This window comes from Strix aluco, chromosome 1 (genome assembly GCF_031877795.1).
Source record: "Strix aluco isolate bStrAlu1 chromosome 1, bStrAlu1.hap1, whole genome shotgun sequence".
Lineage (NCBI taxonomy): Eukaryota > Metazoa > Chordata > Aves > Strigiformes > Strigidae > Strix > Strix aluco.
Window position 1 is genome coordinate 113731828 of NC_133931.1, and position 24762 is coordinate 113756589.

The 24762-nt window shown below is 40.7% G+C and overlaps 1 protein-coding gene across 2 annotated transcripts in view; it reads right to left on the bottom strand.

The window, feature by feature from the left end:
- Nucleotides 1-6485: 6485 nt before the first annotated feature.
- PTPRN2 (protein tyrosine phosphatase receptor type N2) overlaps nt 6486-24762 on the bottom strand; it is a 683390-nt gene continuing 665113 nt past the window's right edge. For both annotated transcript variants that reach the window (XM_074831707.1, XM_074831706.1), the window contains 2 exons: nt 16589-16662; nt 6486-11194 (listed from right to left, as the gene is read on the bottom strand). In XM_074831707.1, the coding sequence (XP_074687808.1) occupies nt 11123-11194; nt 16589-16662 (146 nt within the window). In that variant the 3' untranslated portion in view covers nt 6486-11122. The remainder of the gene's footprint in view (nt 11195-16588; nt 16663-24762) is intronic.

The following is a 24762-nucleotide window of genomic DNA, read 5'->3' on the forward strand; positions in this document are numbered from 1 at the left end:
GAGAAGAAAGAGAGTATGTGTTTGGTGTATATGTGTGTAAGTGAATACTTATTAGAGGGTTTATAAAATTATGTTAGTGGTGCACTGATGTACTGTTATCTGTCATCTGCTGGATGGCCTAACCTGCACAGTGGCACAGTGGCACTAGGCCTTCCCCGATCCTGGAGTATCAAGATCCTAGTGCTTCCTTTCCCTCTTGCCCAACACTCCGTACATTAAACGGAAACTCAGACCACTAATTAAATTACTTTTCTCTGACATAAAAAATGTAATAATATTAAATGAGCTTTCACAGATGCCAAAAGTAAAAGCTATAATGGCATTTTCAGCCAGCATTGAATTGCTAATTAATTGACATACATTAGAAATAGTGTAACACATGCAGCATCAGCCATCTATTCAGAACAAACCTTTAAAATGTGAGGGTCTCAATGCCTCATGCTGGTCAGATCTAGCTAGACTTGTATATATAGTGGCAGGAGTCTGCTTTAGGATGGGGGAAGAGCATTGGTTATGTATGGCAGGACTGTTTATGGCTGCCATTTACATGAGTCCTGCTTTTACAGGACTGAAATTCACCAAGGAAAATGACAAAAGCTTTTACAAGACAGCATTCTGCTAAAGGAGCTTTGTGGACATTTACGTGGTTTTGTACATGTTAAATGTTGTGTTAGCAACTTACAGAAAAGCAGGTTTGCGTTGATGCAGAACAGGAAGAGCTGTGAAGGTCTCCCAGGGTAAATAGCTACCGCACCGACAAAACACGTGTTCTTTTTCTTACTGAGAAGAACAACATTGTCAGAGACTGGAATGTGCCCAGGCAGTGAGATGACAGCACTGGCAGATCACTACAAAGGTGTCCATCCATCCCATTCCTTGTCAAATGTCACAATATGGGGTTACTGCTGTAATGTCTCTCCTATAGGGCAAGGACCCACATTTTTCCTGCAGAGACCATGTTAACAGCAGTCTTACTTTCAAGATAAATATCTTTATGCCTTACAATCTCCTGTCAGAGGGGCACCAGCCTACAAACCATGTCCATCTTCATTTTGCATCTTGGCCATGGTAGATAAAGAAGGTGGAAGTCAAGCAGGGCAGGAATTTGGCACAATTGAGACTCCAAGCAAGACATGGTATAGAGCCTGGTTCAGCAAACACAGCTATAACAAAATCTTTCAGAACAAAATGCCTGACCATGTACAAGCCAGCAGTGCATCAAAAATGTTTTCTTTCCCCAAGTCATCTCATTATCTCATCATGTTGCTATAGTGTCTTTATTCCCTCAACTTCAGAGAAAAATAAAGAAGGTCATTTAACATAACAGACATAACCCAAGGGTTTCTCCAAAAGTCTCAGCATTTAGTGCTGAAACTGTAAGGAAAGCCAAGTTCTATCTAACCACTTAGGAATACAGTTTGGCTTGGTTTCCTGTCTTGTGGGTCTTTGCAATGGAGGTATATAGGATGGCCAGAACTGTAATTCTTTACAGATGAATCCTAATAGATCCCAACTTATTACTTCAGCTTCTGTAATACCTTATAAAAAATAAAATAAAATAAAAATATGGGATCTACTTAGAATGAACAGTAGAACAGATAAGTCAGTGCTAAAGACCTTCTGTTCTGTAAGGAATGGCTCGCTGAGTCAGGTCACTTACCCAGTTCCTTCAACCATGCATGGCTAGACACACCAGATTGTAAATTAATCTCCCTTTTCAAAAAGAGATGTGTATTCCTGCTCATAGAAACATATATAAAAATAATCAAAAGGTAATTCTGGAAAAAGTGGTGATTTGTTTTTCCCCTTCAGCCACTCACAAGAGCACTGGCTTCCTTTCAGCCTTGGCAACGCTTTTATCAGGATTGAAAAGCTGTGGGTCCACTTTGGCTTCTGCCCAACAGGTTAGGTGTAGCATCAGTAACACTGCAAGAACTGGTCTTGCTCATGCTCACTCTCTATCATAATATCCGTATGCAGGAACAAACATTTCTAACTTGGACAACACAAATGAAATCTGCTGGAAAATGGAGCAGATTTCCTGTGTGAAGGAAATGGATGCCACATTTAGAAACAAGTGCTACAAGAACACTGCTGTTCACTAGTTTTTTTATATGAACTCAAAAGTCTAAATGCCATGTTTTTGGCCACTTCTCCCTTTTTTCCCCTCTTGTGCTGGAAAGCTACAGTGTCTATGTTCCCACACAATGCTGTCGCTGTCTGTGAGGTACACAAAGCCATTAAGCACTACCCAACATAAAGGCTACTCTCCAGTTGTGCCCTGCTGTAGTCATTGCAGCACCTGGTGCCAGGGCTTGGTGTACACTCAAGAAATGATGTCTGCTGCTGAAGTCGTAGCCCTACCTTAAATTCAGTACTGATGGACATTCAAACAGGCATACTGAGAGTTTTCAAAAGGTGCTGCCAGTTTGGGAGTGGTGGGTTGTATCTGGGAAATTACTGGTCTGTGAAATTCCCTCCCATACACTGAATTTTGGTAGAAGCTACAGAATCCAACTGGTAGACACATGATGTGGGATTCTGTTCCCTGAATGTAGGCATCCAATGTCATTTGAGGCACCTCAGGAGATTTAAGCCACCAGCACAGGGCTGGCAAACAAAACACAAGACTTCAGACCCTCAGCTGTTTGGCATGAGTGCAGGATACCCACAGCATCTGCAGTGACATCGAACACTTACAAACAAGCACTGAATCCTGCCCAGAGCGTGGGATTCAGCTCATGGATTAAGACACTTAAATATAAATGCTTCCATGTGTGCTACATGCCTGAGTGTCCACTACAGTAAATGACAACCTTGTTGATGAAGCCTAGAGAGGGATTTGTCTGTCCAAGTGTAGGTGTCTCCTTTTGGGGAGCTGATTAGTAATCAATACGCATCAAGGGAAACTTCAGTTAGGACTTGAAAAGAGATTTTTCACAAAAAGGACCCAGAGGAATCTGCATGTCTGGAGATACTCAAAACGTGTCTGGAAATGACCCTGAGCAATGTGGTCCAAGTGCTGCGTTGCGTGGGGATTGCATTAGCTGAGCTGCAGCACTCCATTTTAAAGTTCATTCAGTAGCTCTCTGCCGACTCCAAAAGGATACCAAAACTATTTTAGTAGGTACCTTTCTTACTCTATAAGCTGCATCCAGCCCCTTGTGTCTAGATCCTACATAACTGATAGTGTAAACGGGAGGGAGAAACAACATGGCTTTTGCTGGAGGAAGTCGTGTCTCAAAAGCCTACTAAGAGGCTTTGAAGGTATCAGTGAGTGCGTTGATGAGGGTGATTTACTTGATACCCTGTATTTGGCTTTCCTAAAAGCCTTTGGCAAAAGCTGTGTCATGAAAGGTTCTTACAGAAACTGAGATGCCATTGGATTAGGGGGAAGTTTTTTGTGAGTTAATGAGTGATTAAAAGATAAGAAACAGGTTGTGAAGAAAGGGACAGTGGTGGTGATTCCTCAACATAAACAAGTGGAAAAGGAGGAGGTGATAGTGAGGTGCCAGAGTGTGAATGACACATATTATCCAGGGTTGTAAAAACAAAAGTACTGTGAAGTGTCATGAGGAGACCTTGTGATAATGCGGGACTGTGAAGATGGCAGATGAAGTCACTGATGATAAACATAAAGGAATACACGTCATGAAATCCACATCCCTAACAATAAAGACTTAATGATGACCTCTAGGCAAGCTACTGCCCTGAAGAAAAGCACTTGGTATTGCTGTGAATGAAGGTGGTCTGTGAGCGCCAGCTCAGTGCTCAGCAGTGGAGAAGGGCAATAGAGCATTAGAAATTCCAAAGAAAAGGGAAAAATATGAAAACATCACTACATGACAGTGGACTGCAGCTTGGGTCCTGTGCACCTCAGAGCCAGCATAGTAGAAAAAGAAATGGGCAAGGTAAGGTGAAGCGTAGCAAAGGTGATCAAAGGCACAGGGTAACTTCTGTTAGAGGAGAAATGAGTCTTCAGTGTGGAACAGGAAAAACTGGGGAGGAATAGGATAAGGATGTCTATAAATTCGTGGTCTATAAAATCAGAAATTACTTCCGTTTTTCTCACAAATGATTCAATGCAGTTATTAGGGATTAGGTTTACGATATCAAAAGGAAATGCTTTTCTACCTAACACACAGCTGAATTTTGAAACTCCCTGTTCCAGGGTATGAGGTGAATAGGGTGAATCACCTTGTGGTGAAGTAGACATCCAAACCAGATCAGATAAATCACACCCTGAAAACACTTATTTTCCTTCACTGACTACAAAGGAAGCTTATGAGAAGCTGCTCGTCTGTAGAAGTCCATGTAAAAGCTACTCAGAGGTTGGTTAAGATGAATCCTACCTCTAACATCTGCTGCAAATGATGGAGTAACACATTCCTGTATCTTTGAGAACTGTGGCCAAAGCTCCTGCATGGAAAAATCTGGTGCAGTACATCAGTCATATAGCCCCAAACTTAGTTTAAGTCTGTATGTTCCAGGATCATCATCCATGTAATCTTTTTTTCCTGTCTTGCTGATTTACCTGCATGTGGGGTATAACTGGTGCATTCTCAAGGCGGGGATAATTAATCTTTGGCTTAACTCCACTGCAGCAAGAATTTTCCCAAGGATTCAGTTGTTTCAAGCACACAGTGTGCTGGTCCTATCACTAAACAGAGAATAAACCCAGCCTACCAGTCACCTGTCCCTGTGAGTGCGCAGTTCTCTGTATATGCTCAGAATGCAAAACAGAAATACCACTCCCATCAGCACTGAAGTTTTAAAACAAGTTCTAAAAACCCCAAGGAACTTTGGGCAGCTCGAAAAGTTCCTGGTTTTTACACTGTATGAGGGGCTGCTGTAGTGCAGCTGGGAGCAGAAGCAAGTATGTCCCTTTCGCCCTGGCACCAAGCAGGGCAGCAGACGGGCAGCTCTTTTCTCCTCTCCTCAGTTTGCTGAGTGCTGTGTCCTCCTGCTTTCCCAAAAGCATGAGCAGCTCAGGCTCAGAGGAGGTGCATTATCACAGCACGGGCTGTGCAACAAGAGTATTCAGGTGTGCTGGGGATGCTCCAGGCTGACACTCAAACCCCGCTCTTTCCTGAGCCCTACCACAAGCCAATACACAGGCTGCCATACTGTTAACGAGCTAGAGCCATAAATAGAAAACCAAGGATAACAGCAACAAGGTAACGCCCCTTGGCAGCACCTGAGACACTATCCTACAGTCTGAGAGCACCCGAGAGAGAGAGGCCACATGTATCTGTGTAGCATGAAGCAAAAGAGCACTGGCTGCGTGAACCAATGTATGCACAACTGATGGCTTTTTGTGTTTGCCTAGAAGATACACAATGCTCTAGTAGTTATATAGTTAAATGTATTTCTCTTTTTGTCCTCCATCTGATGTTACCAGAGGCCTCAGAAAGCTATCTAGGAGATGAAAGACCTCCTAAATTACACCACCAGAAAAATAGCTATAATGGTGCATACATTTTGCTTCCAAGATGAAAGTCACCTTCTTACACAGAGAAAGGCATAGATATTAAAACATGCAACTACATAAACAAGGTTAAAGAATGTAAAATGTGATTCTTCTGATGGGAAGGGAGTGAACTGGGACCAGGATGGTTTCTACCTTTCTATTTACATTTTTCTAGTTATTACCAGGTAAGCAGCAAACTTTTTAAGTCTTCTTCAAAACACAAGTGAAATTTTAACACACAATACAGGACCATGAAAATTGCCATACCAGGGCTGTCTAATGCTAGACTGCCTCCAATAACAGCTAACAATAGGTATTTCATGGAAAGATACAAACCTTCATTATAACGGATAGTGCTTATGGGAAAATTACTTCCTATTCCCAAGGGAAAAGACTGGTTATTTTATGCTGTGCTTCTGTGGGAACCTTAGACTTTATCCCTCTTAACCTTATTTAATATAACAGTAAGTATTTTCCATTACCTGTTCAAATCCTTCTGTGAATCCTGCTACCATTTTATGGGCAGCCCATAGCACCCATTATGGATACTCTAATCCACCAGCCTTTCCTCTCCCCAAATTTTCCTGCCTTTAATTTTCCTGAAAGAGGGTATCATTTATTCCATTATTCCATTAACTTGTACGCTCTGTGACACAGACTGTAGGCCAAATTTTTTCACTTCGCAGGTGTACAAGGGGGGTTGCTGTAATTTAGTAATTGTTTTTGCCTGCTTCACTTTCTGGTCCGAACACAAGAGCCTGCCTTGATCAAAATGTTGCAAGCTGCAATATTACAGGCCACACATCCAAGCCAGAAGTGGCTGCAATCTGTTCTGCTCAGGGCAGATTAAACGTGCACGTCTAAGCCGTCACCAGGATGTTTGTGCCCCTGTCAGCCCTGCGTGCCCACCTCAGATATTCAGAATCCAGCTCTCCAGCAATAGATGGAGGTACTACTCCCACCCCCCAAATAAAAGCAAAGCACCAGCTGTTAATGCTGTATTCACAATACCATACTCCACAGACAATGTGACTTTATTCACAAATATGATTTTTACAGAGGTAGAACAAAATACTTTGTATAATTTTTTTTTAAACTATATACATATAAAGAATATAACAGAATGACAAGAAAGGTTGTAAACAAAACAATATTATGCCATCAAATACAGTACAAACAGCATGCAAGAACAGCTTCAAATGAAATCTTGCTGGTGTAACTTTATTTTATTTCTCATGTGGTAAATGTGGTAAATGCGGTAAATGAAGAGTAGTAAAGAGTCATGCTCTAATTGGATTGAGTACGCCACAGCTCTGCAATTTTGTTTCCATTATTTTTTTCTTTTACAATAAACCAACAGGATAGCTTTCTTTTCACTGTGGTGGGGAATGCTTTTGTAATGCCCAATGTAATCTTAACAGAAAAATATAATAATCAAATCTACAAAGTGTAGTCTCATTTAAAAAGCAAAACCATAGAAACTGTACAGTTTTAAAAAGTGAATTATCTGCTTCTTAAGAGAATTTTCTAAACAAAGAATAAAATATGCAGAATAAAAATTAGGAGAGCTATTGTTCTGTAACAAAGCTAATCAAATACTTGTTTTCTAGTTTTTTTAATTAATGACTATTCTGAAAATTATGAAGTGGGCTGGGTTTTATTAATGTTCCACTTGATTAATAAAGCATGAACTCCTTACAGGTACTATAGCTGTCATTCCCCTGGGGATGGATGGAGAATGGTTCTGCGTGCATGCTAGAGACAGGAACAAGGTTTAGTCATTGATGCAGATTTTAAAAATATTTTTACATGTTTTAAACATTTAGTAGCATCTATAAAAATATTCTTGGTTGTTTTGCTACTGGATTGAGATTTGGATATGGGTTTTTTTTACTGAAATTCATTCATGGCCCTCACAATTGCCAAGGTCTTTCACTGGATGTTATCTGGGCTGCACTGGGTCCCACAGATGACAGTCAAGAGCAATGGTTAGAGCTCACACCGGGCACATGTGAAGTCAACAGCAAACCCCACACTGTTTTCCCAGTAGCTAGCACTGAACCTCAAGAATCTGGGCTTTGGTGAACGGTGCTGTCCTGCCCCCCATGCATCCCTCTAAATCCCAGCCCATGCCATGGGAAGGGTGTTGCTGCTACTCATATCAACGCTGGTGACAACCACCTCTTCGTCCCCCCTGTCTGCACACACTGTGACTACGTAAGCGTGGGGTCTGGTCAGGTCACTGCCCTGCTCAGGGCCAGCAGCCATGCTCACTGCTGTCTGTGGGAAAACACGGGTTCTAGCCCTCTGCTGCAGGCTTTGACCAGCAAGGAAGAAAACTGTGAGCACTGGGGTTAAATCGCCCTCCTGCAGCTCCCTCCCTTAAATGTCATTTAAAGATTCAACTATACAAACAGCACCTGTAGATTCAATTTGTCTTTATCAAGAACACGAGGATGGTCAATAGTAAACACACGCTGTTTAGGCTACGTGTCAGGCACCGGCCCAAGCTTCAATCACAATGAGTTTACCAAAGACCAAGCAGAATATTGAACAGGGAAGGACAGTGGGTCTCATTTGACTCTGGGCTCTCCGGTGATCCTGGCTTCCAGGAAGAAGCTTAACTCAACCTGCCAGTGAACACGGGGCAGGTCTCACATCCAATGCAAGTGGCCAGGGGTAGCCTGAAAAACATCCTTTGTCAAATCACAAGGAATAAATTAACTGCAGTGAAAAGGGTAAAAAAATACCTGCTCCACATGAGAAATCCATCTCTGTGGCTTCATCCATGGCTTTGGCATCTTCCTGGGAAATGGACTGTCAAACAAACCCCTCTGGATTGCCCTGGTGCAGCTGAAACCTGAATTTCACTAACAGACCCTGCAGTTGTCACCTGTCACCCCTATCACCCCCAGAAGCAGGGCATTTATGCAGAGGTGTTAACAGTACACTACCTGCACAGATGAAATACTCTGTGTGACAGTTTACAGTCAACAGAATAAGCCTTGCACCTCTTTGTGGAAGAACTGTACAAAACATGGCTAAAATAACAGGATTGTCATTGACATTCAGTGGGATATACTCTAACTTTCTCAGTAAGATGGCATCCTTCTGTTGTGTAAACTGGTCTACAAGTATGAATAAAACAATATATCCCTGCCCCATTAGCCTTGGGGAAGATTAATGCCCTCTAATCTATGCTAAATAAACTCCGAAGCATGAAGAGCAATATTTAAGTCCTACACTCAGCTGCTTGTGAATTAATAGGGATCACCCTGAAATTGCTATTATGAAATGCAAATATTTGAAAAAGAACAATTAAAAAATATTCCTGAAGTGCAAACGAAAGGCGTGTCAGCCATGTTTGTGGTACGCACAGGGACAGTCAGAAGGCGAACACTAATGAATCCCAGGACAGAAATCTGTGCTAAAAACTCATCAGCCCACTCGCAGTAGGTAATGGCACAGCATCTTGCACTGGGAAATAATTCTACCCGATAATCAGAGGGCTTGGCTTAGGATGCCCTGATTTTGGTTCTCTGGACAGTTTGTTTGGATATAACTACCTGTATTTTCAGAAAGCTGCAGTACATGGCTCACAGTAAATCTACTTCAAACACTTGCTGATACTGCTCAAACTGATCTCATCTGCCCTGATCTGCAATTTTGTGTTAGCTAAAGTAATAAAAGAATCCTGTTAAACCTAAATTATCAAATGAAAAAGGCAATTTTCTCATTCATACTCCATTAGTTTTTTTAGTTATTGCTAGGAAAGCTCTAAAATGCTTAGGCCATAAAATAAACATGTGGCTTAATGTACAGTATGTGTACTTAAGAGGATGATGGCATCTGCAGTAACTTCTCTGTACTGCTATAGTAATGTAATGCACAAATTAAGCAACAGCACATACCAAATAAAGCATATAAAAATGTAAGGCAAAAAGTAACAAGCCTTCTGCTTTTTTTTTTTTTTTAAATAACTCTTTAATTGATAAAAAGAAGAAATCACCAATATTCACATCTACAACACAAAATTTCAACATGGTTGATTTTGATAGATACCTGTTACCTCTGTGCCAGCAAAGCTCTTTGATACTATCTTTAACATTTCACTGATTAGATGTTTATAAAAGCTTCCCCTTCCCAAATTAAATTCAGTGATATATTTTCCAGTGCTGAAGTCAAACGATTAGCCTAATATGGTCTCAAGCACACAACACTGTTAAGATTTTGGAAAAAAACCACCCCAGATTCTTAAATCATGGAGATGTAGGATAACATATGAAAAAGCATCCAAGTATTCACTTTTGAAAACGAAATTAAGAGCCTGGATCACTTCAGTACCTTTGATAATTTTACTCTCAGGCCCTTCATTCAAACATATCAGAGTACTTTCTAGCAATAATTTAAATTCCTTCAGAAGAATACCATAACTAAACCTGTGAGTTCACATAAGCAAGATTGCATAACCAAACCATTTACAGACATATTTTAGCGTTACTTTGCAACAGTAGGCATTAGGATTTTGAGAACACAAGAATCTCTGAAATTCAACCTGTGTGCTTCTTTATCCCTTAATGGTTAGTTAAAATAGGTATCATTCAGAACAAGGAGCAAGCAGAGCCTCTGCAGAAAGGTGCAACGAACGTCTGGATCAGACAAACTCAATGAGAATCATAAAATGCAGATTGGAGATTTCTCCTTCAGCCAGGCTTTTACAGAAATATATTTTCCTGGCTAAAAAGGATGGCACAGCACAGTTTCACAGAGGAAAATGCAAAAATATAAAGAAGGGAGTCCCATTTTCTTCCTCAGTAATACCATAAAATCAACAATCTGTCTCTGTAACAGCTCTGGACATTTACCTGACTGCTGACAGTGCCTTTCCCCATCACCTGAGGTGAGCCTATGCTCTCCTTTTTTGCGCTGTCAGTGGTAGGTACACAGTCAGAGTTGTTGTGCTCGTTATCCCCCAGCTTCCCATTAACGTGACCAACTTGTTCTCCCCAGTTGCAACAACTGTGCAGTCTTGTTTACTCATAGTCCATTCATGGCACAAAGCTGAAAAGTAAACAACAGTTAAGAAAACATTTGCTTGCCAAAGCCCAGCATGAGAAGGTGCAAGCTCTCTTTGCCAGAGCCTGGACCCATGTTTACTCACACCGTCATCACTGTTTCGTGCTCTAGCTTGGCATTGTATAGGAACAATCACCATCCTCTTCAGGCCCCCCCTCTTATTCAGCCTTTGAGAAGTTACAAAATATAACAGAACACTGTTTTCTGAGACTATATTGACTGCACTAATTACCCACGGTACTGTATATTTGCTATTAAGAACATGAATGTGTGCTTTCAAAGTGTGACATTCAGGGCTTTGAGGATGTGAAAGGAATTAGATGGATTGTTCTGTCACTTAATCCGAGGCTTCAATGTACTTTTAAAAATTTGTTTAAAACCCCCAAAAACAGAATACACATTTTAACTGTTGAACTTTTACCAGCTAAAGGAGTTTTTAAGGACCCTATCACTATGTGGTTACAACAGAAGATACACAGTTAAGGTCAGGTCAAGGTTTCCAAGAACATTCACAGGGACTGAGGATGAGGAAAACAAGGGGCAGATCCTGCAGGAACCTTCGGGAGACTGAGCCGTTCACTGGGGAAGTGCCTTAAGTATTGCATTCACTTCCTCTGCAACCGCTGTCAAAGCAAACTCAAACTGCTCCTGTGGAGAGAACAAACGCATACTCTGAATAATAAAACAAAACACTTTCCAAAAGCCTGGTGCACTATCCTGCAGCTGAGCATGCTCTAGACATTGTTAAAAATATGAATATGCAGGATGAACTGTACACTGCAACAGAAAGGAACAGAATGTTCTGGGATTATGGATGCCATACAATATGTTTGACAGCATCCTGAAGCCGGAGTCATTTTAATGGAGAAAAATGTTGGTAGCAGAAACTAAGCGATTGGGACACAATGATGTATTGCAATTGTGTGGTCAGAAGGGTTTGGGAGTAGTTGATCACCAGCCATTTCCTTCTGACACAGAGATGGAAACTTGTTAACATAATTGAGGTATGAAATAGGTGAGATGCTGAAAAGCAGAAACTTTGGCTTTTCTCAGGACTGTTTCTAGTTGAAATCCACTAGAATAAATATCTCTTCACCTTACGTCTATTATATAGAACAATATCTGCTTTTTGGTTTACCTGTTATTGTTCTTTTTCAGCCTTCCTATTTGATGACCTTTCTGCACCTACAAATTACCTAACCATCTTTAGACCACTCCTATTTAAGAAATACTTGGGAAAGCTTTTCTCTGCTATTAATTTACTGTAAGAATAAAACCAAAATTACTAACAGGCTTCTGTGCTGTGTTGGCAGAGGTGTGAAGGACACAGGCATGAATGGCCACCTCTTCTAAGTGCAACTCTAACACACTCCTGAACTGTGTAGTACTACAGAAGGACAAAGGAGTTTTACTTCCTCAAGGTTAACAGGTGTTATATTTTCTAAGCAAGTAATTTTTCTCAGAAATTTAGCTTACTGAAATATCTGACAGGATGATTTGGTGTTTGCGACTCTTCAGATGGAAAAAGAAATGTGGGTAGTTTACTCAGAATATAGGCAAATCAAGGACACAGACAAGGACTGTGGAGAAATTTCTGGATTTTCTAGAAGTACTGCAGTGGTTTAAGCCAGACAGGCTCAGGAGCTGCTGAAGAACCAACTTTGAGAATGAAGGTCTGAGATGCACCCTGCAAAGCACCCTGAGATCACTGCTGGGATACTATTTGTGTCTCCAATTAGAAAACTAGTGGTCTGGTAGGTACCTCCAGCCCCTCAGTTTGTGCTGCCAGGGGCTGTGGGGGATGGCTCCAGGTATGTGCACAACAGTGCTGGATGGCTGCAGAACACAGCCAGCCCCCAGAGGTGATTACTGCACTAATAGCATTCATTTTCCACAGTGTTTCACTTTACTGCGGAAATCTGCAGGAAGGATGAAAGTACTACAGATGTGCAACTCATAGTTCAGAAAGACAGCTGACTTCTAATTCCTGCAATTCAGTGTCAGTCTTCTCTGCCTTGTCTTACCCCACTACAGAGTCATCTCCCATGTGGAGATGCCTCAGAGAGAAGCAATGATGGGCACAGTTCCTGAGCAGAAAAAGAAGAACAAAACTCAGAATAATTTCTCAGACGCTGACATTCAAGAATTTTGCTGTCTGCTTGGTGCTGTCAAAGTGGCATCCTTGTACATTTGCTGGACTGCAGCCAATAGCTTTTAATCAGACATCAATTCACCCTAAAGAGTAGGACTCATCCTCATTAGGCACAGAAAATGGTGTATATGCCTGCCTGTGCCTCCCTGCACTCCCCAAGGTCTCTGAAATTAAAGAAGAGATTGAAAATGCTGGTGGCCACCCAGAAACATCAGTTGTATTTTAACCAGAGCACACTGAATGTGGGAGAGGAACTGGAGGGCAGCGGAGGCACAGAGGGCATTCATTTGGACATGCCATTACAGAACCAAACGTAGTACCTGTACCAGCTCAAAAAACGTCAGGAAAGTTGGGCTGATGCATGAGAAGTGCTCGTCTCCGGGAAAAAGAGCCTTGTCAGGAAGAGCCAGCACTTGCTGGACCCCAGGGGTGCAGTCCTGTGAGGTGAGAGACCTGTGGAGCAGCCTGGAGTGGGAGACCCTTGTGCTGGGGCTGGAAGGAGAGGGGCAAAGCAGGGGCTCCCAGGATGCTGGTGCTCAGATGTGAGTGGGACAGCTGGTCCCCGTTGCTGCCAGTCCTTGGAGCACGGGGAGCACAACAGCAGAAGAGGCTGATCTGAGCACTATGGGGTTGATGTGGTGATGCAGCCAAGTTTCAGAGATGTGCAGATGCCTCTTCCAAGATGTGGGCGTCAGTTCGGAAGAAGGGAAGCTGCCCATGGTAATGAGGCTACCTACTTCATCTGAGTATTTTACAGTCAGGAAAAGCTTGTAAGATTGGGGACTACAATACTTTAATATTAGTTCCATTGCTGAAAATATATTACTCTAAAGTTATTCACTGCCCTTTAACCTTGTTGGTCTGAGACATGTTTACCTTATTGTGAAGATGTGTCAGGCTGCAGACCATCTGACCTGCGAGTGCCTTTACCCCTCATGGAGAGGTATCCCTCACATGAGCACAGGGCATCATTGCACCGCCTCAGGAAAAGTGTCTATCTCACCTGGGGACCGTGGACTGATCAACATGAACCCCAAAGTTCAGTAGGGATTTTGGAGACAAGGTCAGTGGAGACCACCAGCTAACATTAGCTGTGACCTTAAATTACTGAGGCAAAACAACTCACAAAGCGAAATCTTTACAGCCACAGATCAAAACTGACTGTGAAACACTGCAATAAAGGGGAAAGTAGAGCAGACACATGGGATGTGTAAGGACGTGGTCTTTCTGGGATGGTGTAGCTGAGCTCTTCCTCCTCCTTCATTTTGCGTAATACGCATAGGAGAAATGCAGCTAATGCAATCTCTATTGATGTGTACCACCACTCTTCAAAGAAAAGCCTTTACACACCTTCCACACCTTTCCATGAGAACAACCACAGTTAGAGCAAATTAATTTCAGTAATTTTTAAAGGAGCTCCGTTTGTTGCTTTGTACAGCTACACTGTCATTCACACATGCTATTTGTGTATACAAGATTGACTTGGGATGAATTTTAACGTCTAGCTTTGCCTAGAAAACAGCTGGACAGGCATTTTGTGGTGTCAGTTCACCTATAATACAGAGATGGAAAGAATGTATTTAGTAAAAAACAATAAGCTATGTTTCATTAAGTCTGCATATAAAAATTGCCAGGAAAAACATGTAGCATATATAACACAACAAAGAACCTTAGCTAAATATTACCGATTGCAAGAGGAAAGATACAGAAGGAGAGACAAAAAAAGGAAATATATTTTTCCCATCACAGAGAATACACTTCCTCCTTCATTACTTTTTCCTCTCACATGTGGCATATCAATTCTACTTTATGATATCCCTGCAAAAAAACCCCACCACCACAAACCGTCTGTTATGCTTCTCAGAAATGCAGAATGTCCTTATGATAATTTCATTACCACTTATTATATATAGTGCTTTTGAATTAAAGAGCTCTTCCAGAAGACAAAATGTTGCAAACAAATCTTTCACATGCTTATTGAAAATGTGGAGCGCTGCCTGCTGGAAACACAATAACATTGCTTAAGTAAGTTGGTGTTTATTTTGCTTAGGGATATTCTGTAATTGGCATTTCTAACCTGACTTTTAATCCATCGTTTTAAATTACTCCAAGAGTCTAATATTCCTCATTTGTATTCAGTTGGGAAAGCACAGGGGTTTGTTTAAATCCATCAGAAAAATTCTCTGGGGATCATGCATTGCTAGCATGTAACCAGATATTTATAATTTGCAAGACATTAGCTTGAATAAGTGATTCGGGTAGTTTTGAGAAAATGACGAAGATGGAAGAAGGAGCAAGAGGAGAAATAAGCAATATCCTGAGAAAATTTTTCATCTTGGATGAAAACACAGGATACATTTCTTTTCTGGAGCTCTTCCAGATAAATGTTTGGAGGGAAAAAACATGTTTTGAGTGAGATTTTCATGGGACTCGGGTAACTATTTCTGAGCTAAGTAAAAGAAGTTGTTTGCATAACCTCATTCTTTGGTTCTGGAGCTATGTTTTTTGTTTTGTTGAAGGCAACAAGCTGTAATTTCTCTGTCCTGAAAGGGAAACTGGAATATGAGCTCTATATTTCTACAGAGCTGCCATATATTTTGGATGCATTTACAGAGCAGTTCAGGACTTGCATCTTCCCTCAGAAGAAATATATGTGACACTGGATACCATGTGCTATATGCACTTTTTTCCCAGTCTGAAGAATCAAAGCAGAAGAAAGATTTGTGCAATTTTATGTCTTACTTGCAGATAAAGATTACTTAGCTTTGACTGGTTTATCTTTATTTTTCATGCACTTAATTGGTAAATAATAATTAATATCCCCACAGCTGTTCTTCAGCACCACTTCTCCTAGTATTAGTGGGAAGATAAAATGATTAGAAAGAGATGCAAGGAAAGTCATGAACCAATGATTCCTGCAATATATATTCATTTCACCTTTGTTCCTCAGCAATTTCAACTCCCTAAATGCTGCAGACTTTCCTACTAGTTCCAGCCTGGCCAAGACAGCACGCTGTCACATTGCTCTTGTTACTCAGTTTGGGGTTGTAACTCTCATTTGACATTTTACAATGTCATATACAAATTTATTTGGTCTCCATGCCATGAACACGTTTCTTTATTAGCATATTTGTAGCTCTTAACTTGCAGCAAAGACCCCAAAATTTCATTCCATCCATCACTGAAATTGTTAATAATAGAAAGTTTCATTTCTAATTTAAGGGACTCCAATCACACCATCAGCTATCTTTAAAAGTTTTACATTGTGGAAAAATGTCAAACTATTACAACTGCCAGGAATTATAGAGCAAGATGTTCACCTCACCAAAGGGTACAAATATAGTTACCATGCTACATCCGTAAAGGACATGGCTTTAGGCACAATGTAAGCTCTTCCATTCAAAGATACTAAAACCGACTCGATTTCCTACAAAACTGTATTTCCTTTAATTCAGAACTTTTTTTTAGAAAAAAAAATCAAATGCAGCAGTTAGATTCTCTTTAATGAGTTGGAGCTTTAAAAAAAAATTACATGCACAGTTAAGCATAGATACTCTAAGAAAATAATCCATATTTCAGGATGAAAGCAAGAACATTCTTTCAAATGCACATTTTCTTTAGTAGGCTATAGATTGTTGTCTTGACTGCCCTTCATATATGGTAATCAAGATAGATGTTGGAGATGTTACAAGAAAGAGCAGTAAACACCAAAGAAAGTAGCATAGATAAATCTTCAGCATAAATAAACCTCAGTTGGTAGGGAGCCAAACAGAGTAATCAGCAAGCGACCTGCGTTAAATTAGGTCATACTCTCTCTCTTCTGTCATGAAAACAACTACTGTGAAAGACCTTTAATGTATTTAAAATCCCAGTGGATTTATTGACAGTACCTTTGTCTGGACCATGCCTGGTCTCTGGTCCCTCAAGTGCTCCAGGGTAGCAGCAATATCAATCTCTTTAGCACCTGCAACAAACCACAAATTGGGCTGAGTTCAGAGCACAAGATAATCCATGCTGCATCTGTCAATCTCTTGCTATCGGGTTCCCTTTGGGCTAACAGTCCAATTGAAAATTATTACATCCATCTCTCAGCAGACTTGGCAGGCAGCTGCAATTTTTGTGCTCATATAGAAAAATAAGAGGTTGGGGCAGCTTTTATTAACATTAATTCAAGAAAAGCCAGAGAAAAACAAATTCTTAAAAATGCCTCTGCACCTAGAGCAGAATATATTTTGCAGAACCTAAGTGTCCATCGTGGCAATGCCACCAAGTGCCCCTTTGCAACTTCTAAGAGTATGCACTGAATTAAGGGCCTGAACCACACAAAGATTTATGCTGTTAAAACAAGATTTAGGTGAACTTTTGTCATCTGCAGCTGAGATCCAGAAAAACTGTGGCTTCCTTGTTCAGGACCTGCCACACCATCTTGCTGTGTGATCACTGTTTCACCTGGCAAATCTATGGCATTGTCTTTACGTTATACTTTGGGTGTCTGGATACTGCTGCTGTGTAGTGATTGGCAGCACCAGGATGCAGAAAATACACATGCACAGCCTAAGGGCTGTGGGGACTGGCTCCCCTCCTCAGTGCAAGTGTAGAGATCAAAGCAAGTCCTTGTGCTTCTCACTTTTCTTACAATAACTCAGAGCCTGGAAAACCAAAGGGGACAGGGAAATGCTGATTTACTCCTCAACTTCGTCCAGCTTGTTTCAAGACCACCCTCTTCATTTTCCTTAAGTGTCTAACCTGATACATGTTTTTTGAAGGGATTGAGAAGAAATCAGGATTTTGGTCCCTCCTGTATGAACTTCAAGAGTAGAAGCCTGGCTGGAAATCCTTCTAGCTGAGTTCAGCTACAGAATTTGGCTCTCTTGCATCTATTCCCTTCTGCATCTTTCAAGAAGATCACACAGTGCCAAAGCATCAGGCAGATGGGCAGAGGGTCATCCTAGCCTAAGAGTAATTGCCCCATCTCTGCTCCCGTATCCCCTACTGCTCTGGTTGTCTATGTATTCTCCTAGGGCAGAGTGGGTCCACAGCTTGTGAAGCTTAGAAAGATGCTGACCTCAGGTCTCTCCTCTTTTGTACACTTTAATCATTAAATGGTTTATTCAGGACAGGGATTGGCTAAAATTCTGAAATCTGCTGTACTTTAAAGGATACTCTGTGACGTGCTCTGAAGACTGTGGCCTATTGATGTGCAATTTGACAACCATTTCCTATTGCAAGGCCCTAGGAATCTCCTGGCCCAGCCTGTAACAATTTGGGACTTCCTTCTGGAGGCATTTAAATCTCCCCAATTATTCACAGGGGTCTCGGTGTCTAACTTGTGGGCCATGCACCTAAAGCATTGCTGCTGCAATAGCAAACTTGTACACATCTAGAACATATACTTGTTTAATTCTCAGGACTGGATTTGGAGGATTAAGCCCAATGCTTACGACTCTTTCCACAACCTCTGTAATTTAAGGGCTTAAGTCTAAGTGTAATTAGGTTCATGTCAATGTAAACGTCACGCACCTCCTCATTTACCCAACTCGACTTTATAACTCAGCACCAGCTTTTAAAAAATTCAGAAAAGCAACTAATAGTGAATGATTTAATTTGGTTTCCTTTGATAAAAGATATGAGAAGATATTTAAAAACATCAGCTCTACAAGAATAATTGATTTGCAATATGTTCTTCATATTAATGAAAATATGTTCTTCAACCGTATCAGAAATTAAATTAATTCATTCAGTAAATATAACAGTGACAACTTAGAAAAGGGATCTGACAGATACTTTTGCTAATTACCATGGGTTGGGGCACTGTATGGATTTTGCTTCCTTCACCATCCCCCTGCATTGTACAGGAACTTACATGGATGAGCTTTGGGAAAAATAGGAAGTTTTATTTTAAAATAAAAAAACCCAAACCTCCTTACAGTGAAGCAAAGCAATGCATACTCACATATGCTGTAAAGTCTGATAACAGTGACAGCAATTATACCTGAAGTCTGTTGCAGGTTTTGCAGTGGCAGTTCATCTGGAAAGCATCAGTAACGGTACACTCTTTGTAAACCCTAGCACTGGTGTAACACAGTAGCTCATTTCAGTGTTTAGTCTCACACAAGAACATGCAATTAGGTGGGATTTTCCTGTTCCACCACAGATGCCCATGGGTGCAGAGTTGTGTGAGTACCACATACACTTTACAGCCTTACTTGTGGCCTCATTAGATTACCAGGAATTAAAATGTCACAGTAGCATCTTGTCTCAATATAAGAGGAATTCTCTCTTTCAGAATTAAGATATGAGAAAAATTTAAGACACCGACATCCAAGGATGAGGTTAACCACAGTCGTGAGCTGGCCTCCAAGGTGTGCTGCAAGGATGAACTTGGAGATCCTCCCAGTGGAGCTGTCAGGCTTGAGCAGCACGTGGGCTTCCCCATGGCTGCAAATGTGTATGTCCCCCCTCCAGTGAGGGATGGTCTTTATTTGAAAATACTCTAGCCTCCAGACAAAAAGGGAAAAGGTTCATGACAAGACCTAATAACACCCTTTAATGGCCAGATGGGCTTCTGAGCTTACCTTTGAAAGAGTTAATTCCTCCATTTCTGTGATGCAGATTACAGGCATTTACTATGAACTGATGCTTGCTTTTTTATCATCATTAACTGAATGACATGCCTAATAGTATGAACAATGCCTGATTATAAAATCCTGATTTAGCAAAACACCAAAGCATATGCTTGCACTGGAACGTAAGAATAGTCCTAGCGGGCCAGTGTGCTTAATGAGAAGCTTGTTTTCAAGTGTTTTGTCAGTAGAAGTCCCTGAAACATCAGTTTTTACTGAGTAGTGTCCCCTAGCCCATAGGTTGTGATCAGCATGTCACCCACAAGCACTCTGATGTCCTCAGCCATAGGTAATTAAAAGGAAAAGGAGAGCAAAGTATGATTTTGCCCAAATCACATGTCTTGTTGAGAGGCCACAGGGTTAGATGCAAGGCGAAGCAGAGGCAGAGATTGGTTTGCCACCCCCTTTTTTCTGTTTCTGAACGCCTCTGATACTATGGTGATTGGAACTACCTAAGTGCCTAGAGAGGCTGATCAACAGAGCTTAGTGCTGCAAAGATGGGCAGCTGTTTTGGAAGAAAAGTATCTTGGAACAAGAAAATTAACAGGAAAAAGGATGAAATAATGACATAGGATAAAGCCAGCACGACTTGTTTTCTCTCTACATGAGCAAATCTCTCTTCCTCTTCCGCATCCATCGCTACATGTTTTGCATCTATTCCCTTACTATGCCTAAACCAAACAAATTCAAGTATATATTACTAGTCCACTATTAAATCTCATTTTGTGATGTGGGGTTTTTTTTGTATTCAAACTTATGCTAGATTGTTGTTATATTATCTAAATTCAGCTCACTTCCACTGATGTAGAAGGTTCTCCGGTGACAGAAACGGACAAAGGAAGAGATTTTCAAGGCAAAAAGGGATGTCTGAACCTAACCTGCCTTCAGAGGTGAGAGGAGCTCAGTTTTTAACTGCAGTGTGAGCTTTCAACTCTCTTTGGCATGATTTTGTTGAAATTTGACACAAATTCAACATCTTCTTTGCCATGCTGAGGCTTTCCCTTTAATCTGAGAGTACAACAGTATGGCATAACATTCTATAGTATTCAATAACAGTTTATTTATGCTTTTGAGCCCTTCAGGTGAAAAAAAATACAACGTATGCTACATGACATTGGGAGAGAGGGATATTGCATCTAAGGACATGAGTGTCAAATCATGCTCTTACTGAGCATGATTTATCCCCACACTGCTAAGGTATTTTAAACATTGCTTATCTGGAAAGCCCACATACAAACTAAATTTGATGCAGAGGTTTAGAGTGAAAGCTGGAAGAACTTGATCCACTGATTCCATGGATGTGTTTTGTTCAGGCTACTAAACTAAGAAGTACAGTAACAGATGAAGATGTCAATTCATTGTCATACAACAAATATCTAGAGGAAGGGTTAAAAATACTAGGCTGGAGAGCACTGAAAATTGGAAAAGGGAATACAAAATATGTCCAAAAGGCAGTATTTTCTATCTTTTCTCCCCACTAATATGTATCTATCTGCTTAACAGTACTACTGGTTTCAGAAAATAAAGAGGGGGATAAAAGAGGAAGCATTTAAAGAATAAAGAACTGCCTTCTCACCTTTTGACTGTATTTTAAGCGGCAGGGAATAAATTTGGCTTGTGTTTGTGACACGTTCCTTTTTCACAATGGATTTCATTGCTTGTTTTAAATGAACGTAGGAATGTAACTTAGTGTGAGACTGAGCTAATGTTGTACCAGCAGTATCGTGAAAAATGACTGTACAATGTGCAATGTGTTTTTTTTTTTAAACAGAACATGCATTTGCAGTAATTCACCGTGAGCCAGATACTAGCCTTCTCCCTGCCCTTAGCAGCTCAGTGAGCTAGCTGAGTAAATACCTCCAAAAGCACTTCCACACCAGTGCAAGCCAGATTTTAACTTCAGTAATTAACTATCATCTTCCTAAAGGCTTGAAGCATTCACAGTAAGCGCACAACAACTCACATCAGGAACATTAACTGGATAAACTAAAAGAAAACAAGAGAAGATGCGAGCTGAATGATATTTTGCCCCCAAGGAGAGAAGCGGTTTCTGAAGTTTACGGTCATAATCTTTGCAACCCCTTCTCTCCCCGCAGGCCACCAATGCAGGATGCACACTGGCACTTAACAGCTGGTGCTCCTGATTAGCAGATCTCAAGGGGTTAAAATGTTTGCCCTTAGATAGTCGCATAAGTGGAGTATTCACCATGTCATAAAAACATGGGTAAAAGTTGAATTCCCTCTTCCTCCTGCAATAAATAATGAGCTAACCAAACCCTTCTCTGCTGCAAAATAGGCTCCATGAGGTGACCAGCAACAGTTCTCAATATTTAAAATCATCATGAATTACCTAATGTTAGTTTTATGACTATAATAATGAAATCTTCCCTCTCTTCTTGTCCCCCTAAACATGGCAGGGGGGACAAGACACATGAGAAACGTTCTGTGGAGGATAATCCCTTCCACACTGTAGTAGCATTGCTGTCACTGTGATGGTACAGGAATATGACAGACAAAAGTTTGTTGAGAGGGGTATTTAATATATCAGCTGGAAGAAAAAATGAAGGCGTATCATTGAAAAGTGGCTTTCAGGTTCAGCTTGTGCACCTGAAAACGCGCTGGGTTCTTTTTTCCCAGTTATAAGAACAATCAGCGTTTGTTACATAAATGTATGAAAAATTTGGCTTAATTAAGGTAAGCTTTGAGATTTTATTTTATGTAATAGGCTTGAACATACTTGCATTGAAAGCAAAGTCAAAAGTCCTATTTTATTCATTACTAAGGAAAACTGCAGAGTAGATTCTGTGAGACAGAATTTTTTATTAAAGCACTGTATTAAAAGGAATATTTTAGATTCTAGATGCTCTGAATTTTCTGTGTATTTATAAAAATAAAATGATCCTTAAATACTTCATCAAAGCAGTTATTTGTGTGTGGGGGTCTTTTTAAATAACCCAAACTGAAGAGTTTTCTTTGTGAATGTTTCACAAATACATATAACTCATAAATATTAAATTAAAAAGGATTTTTCTATCTGGGAACAACTTTCAGATGTACCGGCATATATCCTCAAAAAGATATGATTATAACTCTGCAGAACAGCTATAAATTTGTTACTGTGAGTCCTAAAGGATGGCTTGGTCATTAGGGGGCTATGTTTAGATACACTTGAATTCTGTTCCAAACTGAGACTCTGACTTCCTGCACCACTTTGGTTATATCATTAAAATCACCCTATGTTTCACACCATCATTTACAAAATGAACCATTTTTTTCCTATCTAATAAGTTGTTATGAAGGCAAATCCATTAATGATTACTAGCTACTTGGACACTAGAGAGGTGCGGACCTAGACAGATACTCTATTTTTTTCCAATATCCTTTGCACCTTTCTCAGCCCTCTTTCTGTTCACAAAGCTGAATATATGATGTAGAAGTCATGCTGAGTGGTTGTAAATGTGGAATTATTAGCACTGTTACCACTTCTCCTTAAGGAGATGATGATGATCTGTGTGGGAATAAGCATTTATCCCAACAGAAAAAAATGGAGTACGAAGGGGAATACAAAAATGACCTGTCAAGTGCCTTTCTTTTTGCAGCAGTAAGTATTCAGTTTCATTCTAGTCAGATATTACCTGCTTAATGCATCTTTTTATATTTATTATATTGTATAGATTTTGAATTAGGCCTTGAAGGGCAAAGGGACTTGTTAGGTCAGATTAAAAACTGGCTTGTTAAAATCTCGAAGGAAGAGTTCCTAATACAGTTCTTTCTGCTGCTTTTGCTAGAAGCTGAAAAAGATCCAATTAGTATTTGCAAGATGCTGCTGATCGGCAGCCTTTTAGCCTCAGAGTCATGCACGGCGCAGTATTTGCAGGCTGTCAGGAGGACTGTGGAAGAATCACTTGTAGTATTATGAAATAGCAAAAATACACGTGAGAAAGAAAATAAGGGCAAAAATACAGTGTCAGCAAGGACAATGAGCTGTCTCATCACAGCGTGTCTGTGTTTAGGAAGAATACAAGTGTTTTTCATGTTTGGGTGATGACTGCATGACTCATGCCTAAAAGTGATGCTTCATGGTCAAAACACACTCATGTACAGTGGCTTTATGTTGCCTTTCTTCCCTCCCTGTTTGAGGACTCTGACAAATAGGCTTTCTTGGATTTGTACAACATTTTCTAGCCCTTTTCTGTGTTCAGCTTTGCCTTAGCAAGGAGGTAGACAGCAAACTGCGGAGACCCAAGGACAGAAACCTCCTAAAGAAGGACAGACAGTAACTAGATCCAGATCTGCCAGGAGCCTACTACACAAAAAAGGCCTATCTATACTGCTGGCTGTGATAGTGTATAGAAACAGAAGTGGGTTCTCTGGGGAGTTAGGAGGGTAAATCAGCACTCATGGACTATGACACGGTCATAGCTATGCCACTTCCAATGCCCAAGCTAGCTGGACGTAGCACAGATATGATACAGATTTGCAATGCTCCTGAAGCCCTAGATGCCTCCAGCTTCCCACTGACAACTTCTAAAGGATGGCTCATGTAGCTGCTCCAGCAAGTGTTTGCCCCATTGAGTACTTAATGTTGCAGTGAAACATTTAATCACACCATATGAGGGGCAAACTCAATCTGATTAAAGAAGAAAGGGTCATAACTAGGGGGAGTGTAACACCACTTCTTTACTGACCATTAGTTTTAATGGCATACTGGTAATATTTACTAACTAGCTTAGTCTCAAAGGCCCAGCCTCATCTCATCTACTCCAGCCATCCTTGAAGTTCGAATCGGAGTTAGTCATCTCCTCTCCCAACAGCTAAGAGAGAGAAGTAAAGCTCTGATGGGCAATTCATTTGCCTAAGAATTATCCTCCAGAGGTGCATATCGTTCTCTGTTGGTGACTGAGGAGACCTAGACAACTAGGTTAGACGAGATGCTTAACGCTAGATGCTTTATATGGCTAAAGTTAGCTGGAATGAAGCTGGGTTGAAAAGAGTTGAGTTTCTGCTCTGCAATTTCGGGCTCACAAATGCTAGAATGTGCCAAATCTAACAGTGTTTGAGATCTGTGTTTTGGGTCTGTTGCCTTCACCTCCTCCCTCCCCTCCCCAGTTGTTGGGCAATTTTGATGGAAATGACAAAAGAAAAAGCAACATGGAAACACAATGTAAAGATAAACCAGTTGCAGTACAGTGTAGGGAAGGCCAAAGAAGTGAAAAATGTGTTATAAGAGTAACTGCTGTTTGTATAGGGCTCTGCTGCAAAGAAACAGAGTATTTTCTTCCTTCAACACACATTGTCCCAGTGCCCACTAAATAAACCACTTGTAAATATTAGAGTCAAGAAAGGGAGCTGAACAACAGATAGAAACTACAAAAATAAAAGCAATTTTCATTTGTAGTTATCCAGATGCCTGCTCCTGTAGCTGCTGGAGTTCTGCTACT